The sequence below is a fragment of the Nicotiana tabacum genome, chromosome 14, assembly GCF_000715075.1.
Source record: "Nicotiana tabacum cultivar K326 chromosome 14, ASM71507v2, whole genome shotgun sequence".
Taxonomy (NCBI): domain Eukaryota; kingdom Viridiplantae; phylum Streptophyta; class Magnoliopsida; order Solanales; family Solanaceae; genus Nicotiana; species Nicotiana tabacum.
Genome location: NC_134093.1, coordinates 116,478,391 through 116,486,661, shown reverse-complemented (window position 1 = coordinate 116,486,661; position 8,271 = coordinate 116,478,391). Strand labels below are relative to the sequence as shown.

Genomic DNA, 8,271 nt, shown 5'->3' with positions numbered 1-8,271 from the left:
AAGAGAAGAGGGTTTCTTAACAGTTTATATACAGTTCAAGCAATATCAAAGCGGTAAAAAGCGGCATTTAGCATATCAGGCTCAAACACGTAAAAATAAGATAATAAATAAAAGCCAAGTATAACAGCTATTCTAAGCTCGAATTCTGAACCCTGAACCAGAGATTCTGGGTTCTTATTCCTCAGCAGAGTCGCCAGAGCTGTCACACCTCCTTTTCCCCGAGGGGATAGGGGATAGGGAGTTTTTTCATTTTAAGTGACATTATTCGAAATGGGATTATTTATTTATTCATATTCGCCACTTAGAATAATTTATGGTGTCACAAGTCACCGATTTATTTTAGAATCCCAAATCGAGGAAATTTGGCTCTTATTTTTGGTCCGTGAACACAGAAGACCGGGTAAGGAATTCTGTTAACCTGGGAGAAGGTGTGAGGCACTCCCGAGTTCTGTGGTTTTAGCACGATCACTTAACAATTAATACTTGGCGTAATTATCTGATTTATAACATGTTTTAAAACTATATGTGCATTTTTATTCCTTTTACCGCTTTTATTACATTACTGCATTTTAAACTTTTATGGAATTAATATGAGACGAGTTACGTTGTCGTACACTCGTTGTTTATACACATCGCAAATCGCGTCACGTGAAACGCACCCGCAATCTATAACGTGTTTAATTTTATTTATTATTGTTTGAAGTTGTGGTCGAGTCACGTGAAACGCACACTCGAATTGGGGTTTACGTATCATGACTATGCCACAGGAACCGTACCCATAGTCACGATGATTTATTATTAATCGCGTCTAAATCAAGCTACGGTGTTCGAATATTATTCAATTACTAATTTTGACATTATTGTAAGGTCATGAGGTATGTATATTGTTTTGGAGGAAATGAAGTAAATTAATTATGAAAAAAGTTGGCTAGCTTGTGAATGTTTATTTGTTTTTGGTCATGTGCAATAATTAGCCCATAAATACGCTAGGGAAGTCCAATTAAAGTCTTACACCAATCATGGCCCAACCTAATCTCTTATAATTTTACTGCTAACCAATATTTGAAATTAGACTAAATTTATGGCAGAAAAAGATAGATACAGACATGACCAATTTAGTCACTAAGATAGGAGATCAAAATGAAACTAAAGCATGCTAAAATGGAAAGCCATTACTTCATTGAATAAACAAGAAAAGTAACGAATTAATACATATTCATCAATAAAATTAACCATATGTACTACTAAAAAGGATAATAAATTAATCTTAACAAATACTCAATATGAGAACAAATTAATCTTAGCACACTCAGATGCGAACTCGATCATATCATACTCAAAGTTAAATTAAAACAGAGTGACCCAAAACATTAATGAGAAAAAAAAATAGAAAGAGAAGTGAACCTTTGTATTGATGATTGTGGATTTAAATTATAACCACTCAATGATCGGATAGCTCTCAACTGGATCCTTCGGACCACGAAAAACTCGAGAGGCAAATCTCAACTTGCAACCTCAATCGACCTTGCAAAACTGACGATTTAGTGGCTATTTTTGGAGGTTTTTTTTTTTTGGGGGGGGGGGAGGGGGGGGGGAGGGGTTAATGATGGCTCAAAAGTGGTCAAGGGCTGGTGGTTTTGGAGTGGTGAAGCTGCTGGATTTTTCGAAAGAAAGCCGAAGAAAGAATGACACAAGTAGAAATTTCCTTATTCTAGAAGAAGAAAATAAATTTTTCTCAATTCCTTCCTCCCTATTTTTTCCTTTCTCTCTCTCTCTCTCTCTCTTTTTCATCACATTTATCTTCTACTAGTTAAATTGTTCGCGCTTCGCGCAATCGTAAAAAACAGTAGTGAACTTACAAAATGACTCTTTTTATTACAAATTTAGTCATGATTTTTTTTAAAAAATAATTCCCCACTTTTCTTTACTTTTATTTTTTAATTTCTCACTTTTTTTACTTTTAATATATTTAAAATTCCACTTTTTTTACTTTTTTTACTTTTCTTTTTTTATTTCCCACTTATTTTACTTTTATTTTTTTATTTCCCACTTACTTTTACTTTTTTTTTTAAAAAAAAATCATATACTCTTACTTTTATTTTTTAATTCAAAGTTTATTTTACTTTTCATTTTTTAAATTTCCACATTTTTTTACTTTTATTTTTTTAATTTTTTATTTTCTTTTACTTTTTTTATTAAACAATTTCTACCTACTTTTACTTTTACTTTTTAATTTTATATTTCTACTTTTCCTATTTTTTAATTCTCATCCGAAATTTGTTTTTAAAAAAAAATTAATATTTATTTATTTTCGGTTTTTAATTTATTTTATTTAAAAATAAAGATAAAAATAATAATAAAAATAATACTAAAAATAATAATTGACCTTTTAAATTATTAATAATTTTTTCTCTCTATATATATATATATATGTATAAGTGTAACAAAGTTAAAAAAATATATATTAAATTTTAAAAATATTTACATAGTAGAAGATGATAAAAATTCAAATATAGTCAAAAAAAATTAGGTTCTCACACCTTTGAGTTGGAGGCTAAGACAAAAACAGTGTTTTATGGTGCACCAGCAGTTATAACATTCCGCATCCCCACAAAGGCTGCTCTGCAGGTTTGACATTCTCGTCAGTTTCTTGACATGCTTTTACCTGTTTGGTTGATATGGAATATGGATGGTGTTGGATCTTAAATGTTTTTGTTCTAAGAGGCATACTCAACTCCAATCCTTCCTCTTGACATACTAGCTGATAGACCTCCTCAGAAAAAGTTTGATTGGGTAAGATTAAGTACTAGTTGCAGCTGCACACGGCCATCTAAATATGGTTTAACTGGTCGTTGTTTCTTATAATGACTTCCTTTAATTTTATTTTATTTTTCTTGCATGGATATCTTACACTGCTGGCAAAAATTCACAGGCTAAGGTATGATTTCTGCTTGTATTATTATTGGTTTTGAGAATGATTACAATCATGTAAAACTAGAAATCGATTTGGGCAAGAAAGAAAGAAGATGAAGAAGACGTGAGGAAGGGGGGAGAAGAAATACTTATCTGGAAAGAAAGTTTTTTTCTTTTTTGGGCATCAAAGACCTTTCCTTTTTTTGTTGTATTTCATATTTTAGGTGTTCAATAGGTCGAACCCTAAGATAAGAAAAAAAATTAGTGCCAAGGTTAAGGGGACGCCGATGTATTTGGCTGCAAATGTTAAAAGTAAACTACATGGTGTAGAAAATTTGAGGACAGTGTGAAACATGGAGTATAGTCTCATTTGATATCCCCTAGTCCTCCCCAAAGTTGGACGTGTTTTATGACATCTTGAATTGATGTATCTTACATCTCTCACGTGATTCCCTTCTTTAAAAGTAATGTGGGGTTTCTCTTGCATTATGATGGCTTCGGTGGAAAGTTTTAAGAATTAGGTCCTAACTTTCATCTGTCTTTGTTTTTTTGCAGAGTTGGTTGGTAAAATATGGATCTTTGATTTCTGTGGTCTCAATTGTGGTTCTGTTTGTATACCTGGTTGCAACCCCATCAAAATCCAGTGTCGCAAAGGGAACCAAAAAGAAACGGTGAATGTTGGTTCCACAACTTGGTCTTTATTCAAGCAAGGATGCATATCAAGTTGGACACCTTCAGTTTTAGTTCTTTTGCGTCGTAGGTATCACAGGTTACCAGTTTAGATTTACACTACAACGTCTGAGGAATTGATCAGTAAACTGAATTGTTTTTTCTCCGCAGATTTCTAGGTTACAGATTCACTGTAAGAGAATGTTGAACATAGTTTTAGTCCTTGAACAACAGATCAGTCGCCTGTTTCTTGAGCAGCAACGATTCATTTTCTTATGGTTCCTTCCAGTGCTTTTTTCTTCTTTTTTAATGAGGTTGAGGTGCAAAGAGTTTTGCTTGCCCAAATGGTGGGTTCTTTAAAAATCATTATCTGAGAGAGCAGATTAGGTTTGAGTAAGACTTTAATCTTTCTGTGACTTGCAAGGTAATCGCAGGAGATGCGAGCTTATTCATATGTTTATTGCATATGATTGCTCTAATTAAAGATCTAATGTAGTTGTGTTTCAAAACCTTTCTTTAATTAAAAAGTTCCATGTGAATCCACCATGCGCGGGTTCAATTCCCGTCGTGCTCGATCAGTGAGCTATTACGCACTCTTTCAAGGGTCTGGCATGCTATAGTTATTAAAGTCTCTCGACGGCGGGCTAAGTTGGTATGGAAGAACTGCTGGTCCGGTATTTGACAAAGATCTTTCTATCAATAGATAGGAATGAGTGTTCGATATAGGGGATCCTCCTCCATCTAAGTTATGTAAGAGGAAAAGAGCGAAAAGCGGCCTAAGTCAACGTAAGTAATCAGTTATAAATTTAATGAGGAATAACTTTAGAAAAGTTTTAGACTTTTATCCCTCAGAATCTCATTTATATACTAATTCATATCCTAGTCTTATCAAGTTAAAAGAGTAGTCAATCTGAAAATGATTATAAATCATATAGTTGGGCAGAGAGAATTTAGAGTAGAAAGTTAAATATAACACGCATAAATCTATCCACATTTTCCTGGCTATGGAGTAAATGAAGCCGGAAATATGCAAAGAGATCCATACAGCAAGATAAAGAAATGCCCTTTAAATTTGTGGATCACCAGATTCAGAAAAGTGAATGGTCTCCATTCCAATAAGTTGATAGTTGAACTAAGAATACATAACAGTTCATTTGAACAAATTAAAGTTACAAGAGGCAGAGGGAAGCAAATGCACACATGTCCTCTACAACGTCCGGACGAAATCTGGTGCATCCTTCCTGGGACCAACCAATGTTCGATACAAGTACATCTTCTCTACCTTTTGCCTATCATCAGAGCAAGTGTCTGTCTGGTCGCTCTCACTGATGATCTCCACATTGAGCCTCGGCATCTTCTGAGCAACAGCCTTGCATGCTCCAAGAGTCACTTGGCAGGACGACATCCAAAGGGATCGCATTGTCTCATACTTCCCCACGTCCGCCAGAAGTGCCACATTACCAAAAGGGCTATCCCTGATCTCAAGCTTTTTCATTTTCTTGCACCCGTTCAACACATATAGCATCCCCTTGTCACTATCTCCAGCAAAGGCTATGGAGAGCATCTCAAGCTGCTCAGCATACATTCCTATGTAAAGGAAAACCTGATCAGTTAGAAGACCAGAGACTGACAGCCGCTTGAGGCCTTTGCACGACTGTACAATTGCCCCAAAACCTTCGTCTAGTGGCTGCATGGTAACTGCGTCTGGCACAGTTGGGTTAAGAGTGCACAATCTAAAACGAATAAAGTTTGGGCAATTTTTGGCAACGGTTATAAGTGCAGCATTAGTCATCTGCTGGCAGAAATACAATAATGAGTTGAGTTTTGGACAACCGGCTGATATTGCAACCAAGCCCTCTTCAGTTACAGCAGCATGGCCAAATCCATGAAGGTCAGATGGGAAGACCCTTAATTCCTGCAATTCTTTACAAGTAGAAGCCACAACACCTAGCCCTTTATCTCCAATAGTATCCAAAATCTGTAAAATCAATATTTACTGTGTCAAACATTTGTAGGAAAATAGGGCAACAAGGAAATAATTAAAAGGGGGGCAAGAATATCAACCCATAGGCGCTCTAATTTTCCACAGAAACGAATCAGCTTTATAAGTTCAGCACTGTAGATTCCAGGTGCGTAGCTCAAGTTCAGAGACGACAAATTCAGGCAAATTGGATAAATAGCAGGCAGGCAGCGAGGAGCAACCTCCAAGAACCCCGACAAGCTCCTAATAGAAGTACACCTCTGCAGAGCATTCTTTAGTTTGTTGTAAGTCTCAGAAACTGGATCACTGACAAAAGTCCCTGTCCCCAAGTCCACTAAGTGAGGAGCTTTAACTAAAATCCTTTGAAGAGCATCAAGAGGCACAGTATGATTTAATCTCAGACTTCTTAGGTTTGGACATCTAGCCACTAGCCTCTCAAGAGCTGCCAAGTTAACTTCTCCTTTGAGGCAGGCAAAATTCAAAGAGACAAGAGTAGTGCAGCTCTCTGAAAAACAACTAAGCCACTGCCCTCTACGATCTTCGACTTCATTTTCCTGCAAATCCAACTCCCTTAAAAACCTGCAAATGAGAACCAATTAACAAGAAACCAAATGATCAAAGTGAAGATACCCTTGCCAAAATTGTCAAGAATCAGACGATCAATTTCAATTAATCATCTACCCTGTGTATCATTCAAATGCATCACAATTTTGCCTTAACACAAGTTCAAACCATCCTTGCAGCTCCTCACAGACGTTCTTCACCAAGACATCATGGGTATGAAAATTTGTAGAGAACCAAGGTGCAGCGAAGAAAGGTGTTTACATATCTTACTTCATACGCAGAGTGAGCTATAAAGAAGCTTGCAGCATTAAGAGACAGTTGATTGCGAATAAACATGACATTTCAACATGAACTACCATGAGCCACCAAAAAGAGAAAGACTTATTCTATTAGAACTTATTAAAGTAGTCCGAAGAACAGAACTTGCGTAAACTGTAGACTGAGTTTAATAGCCAAAACTAAACAAGCATGCAGAACTAAACTGACATCGCAAAACAGAGAAATATCCCAACAGCACAATTTGGTATATTGCTTGGTTAAGAACGAATACTCAGAGAAGCCACAAGGATGAAGAACTGCAGCAATATAGGAAAGGACTACTGCTACATTAATGCAATTCACGAAAAGCAAACACACATATCGAATGCACCAACAATAAGACAAGTAAGAAATAATAATGCATATATATTCTATTAGGCTGAAAGATTTGCTGCAGTAAAGGAATATATACCTGCAATTGGAAGCAATAGCAGCAAGACCATCAGTGGAGAAACCTTCACAGCTAACCAATATCAAAGACTTAAAATTAGGAAAGGATCGCGAGAGTAGCTCAAGGCTCTCATCCGAAACCACCATCCTCTTCAAACGAAGCTCCTCCAAGTTCACACCACTCGCGGCCATCGCCTCAATCCAAGGGTCAACATAACCTCCCCAATCATGAGGGACCAAATTGAAATCCGCAAAATGGGGCTTCCCTTTCAAGGTAAGCGACCTAAGCCTCGGAAACCTAGCAATCACTCTCTCGGGGCTTACCGCGTAACAATTCCCTACAAAAACCTTCTCTCTACTGAACCTCTCAACTCTATACCAGGAATTACAGACCAAAGAGACCGCATTTCGGTCCCTGTGGGAAGTCAAGAAATTGAAGACATGCTCCAACACTTCCTCAGGGAAGTAATTCATCATACATTGACACAAACACATTATTTGATGGTAACACTACCCTTCCAACATACTTATTAAGTAGAACAACTTCACATTTTTGAACAAAAACTAGATCTAACAACACAGAGAGAGTAGATCTAAAGACTTGACCTTTATGGTACTACAAGTAGAACATTTGGATAGATCTGAAAGAGAAAAAAAAAATGAAATTCAAGAAATACGATATTAATTAATCAGATAAGGAATATAGTCATCATCACCATCATATATAAAATAATAATAATATCAAGAAGCGATGATTAGAGAACAACTTTATGAAAATGAGCAGATCTGAAGTGAAGAAGCTATTCCGACAGAGAGACAGAGCTCCCTCCGTGGGCAGTAAATCTCTTATTATTATTATTATTATCACTCACTCATCAGAGAAGAAACTGTTCTTCTCTCTCTCTCTCTCTCTCCCCCCCATCTCAATATGATGATAAGATATCTAAGCAAAGTGCTTCACATCATCACCACTCATCAGTCTTCAGGAAAAAAAGGAAGAAAGAGAGAGAAGTGTCTCTCCTCATCTCTATTGACTAACCAAAGTAGTAAGCTCAATCTTGACTCTGGTTGAGTTAAAAGGAATGATCGGACGGTAGATATATGTCCTTGAGAGCAGAGTAACATGCATGTGTCTTTATCTCAAAAGCAATGCCAGTTTCGCAAAATTGGCCATTCCTTTCACCATCTATTTACACGAAATGCCATTTTGTTGATAAGCTTCTCTAACCACAACACGTTCTTGGTAATGGACTTATAGCCTGGTTGGTGCTGAAATTTTTTTTTTTTTTTTGCCAAATGTATTTTTTTTTAAAATAAATTAAGGTGTTTGATAAAACTTTTAAAAATAAAAAAATATTTTTGATTAGAAATAATTTTTAAGAAGAAAAAAATTAGTTTCTCTCCAGAAATGCTTATTTGAAAAATAATTTTGAGAG

The 8,271-nt window shown here is 35.9% G+C and overlaps 1 protein-coding gene and 1 long non-coding RNA gene across 2 annotated transcripts; one reads left to right on the top strand and one right to left on the bottom strand.

Annotated features, from left to right (window-relative positions):
• The first annotated feature begins 2,558 nt into the window (after positions 1-2,558).
• LOC107781886 (uncharacterized) lies at positions 2,559-4,036 on the top strand. The gene is made up of 2 exons (XR_012698848.1): positions 2,559-2,938; positions 3,469-4,036. It is a non-coding gene; the product is annotated as an uncharacterized LOC107781886 (long non-coding RNA).
• Positions 4,037-4,669: 633 nt separating this feature from the next.
• Positions 4,670-7,910, bottom strand: LOC107781894 (protein AUXIN SIGNALING F-BOX 2). Its single transcript, XM_016602716.2, has 3 exons — positions 6,858-7,910; positions 5,647-6,142; positions 4,670-5,560 (listed from the first exon to the last, which is right to left on the bottom strand). Exons 1-3 carry the CDS (start codon positions 7,328-7,330, stop codon positions 4,790-4,792), a joined length of 1,740 nt encoding a protein of 579 aa, XP_016458202.1. The 5' UTR covers positions 7,331-7,910; the 3' UTR covers positions 4,670-4,789.
• Between the last annotated feature and the right edge of the window lie 361 nt (positions 7,911-8,271).

Coding starts and splice junctions, on each gene's coding strand:
- LOC107781894 (XM_016602716.2), bottom strand. CDS start 7,330: ATGTGTTTGTGTCAATGTATGATGAATTACTTCCCTGAGGAAGTGTTG. Junction 6,143..6,857: donor GCTATTGCTTCCAATTGCAG/GTATATATTCCT, acceptor TCTCATTTGCAG/GTTTTTAAGGGAGTTGGATT. Junction 5,561..5,646: donor GAAAATTAGAGCGCCTATGG/GTTGATATTCTT, acceptor TTGATTTTACAG/ATTTTGGATACTATTGGAGA.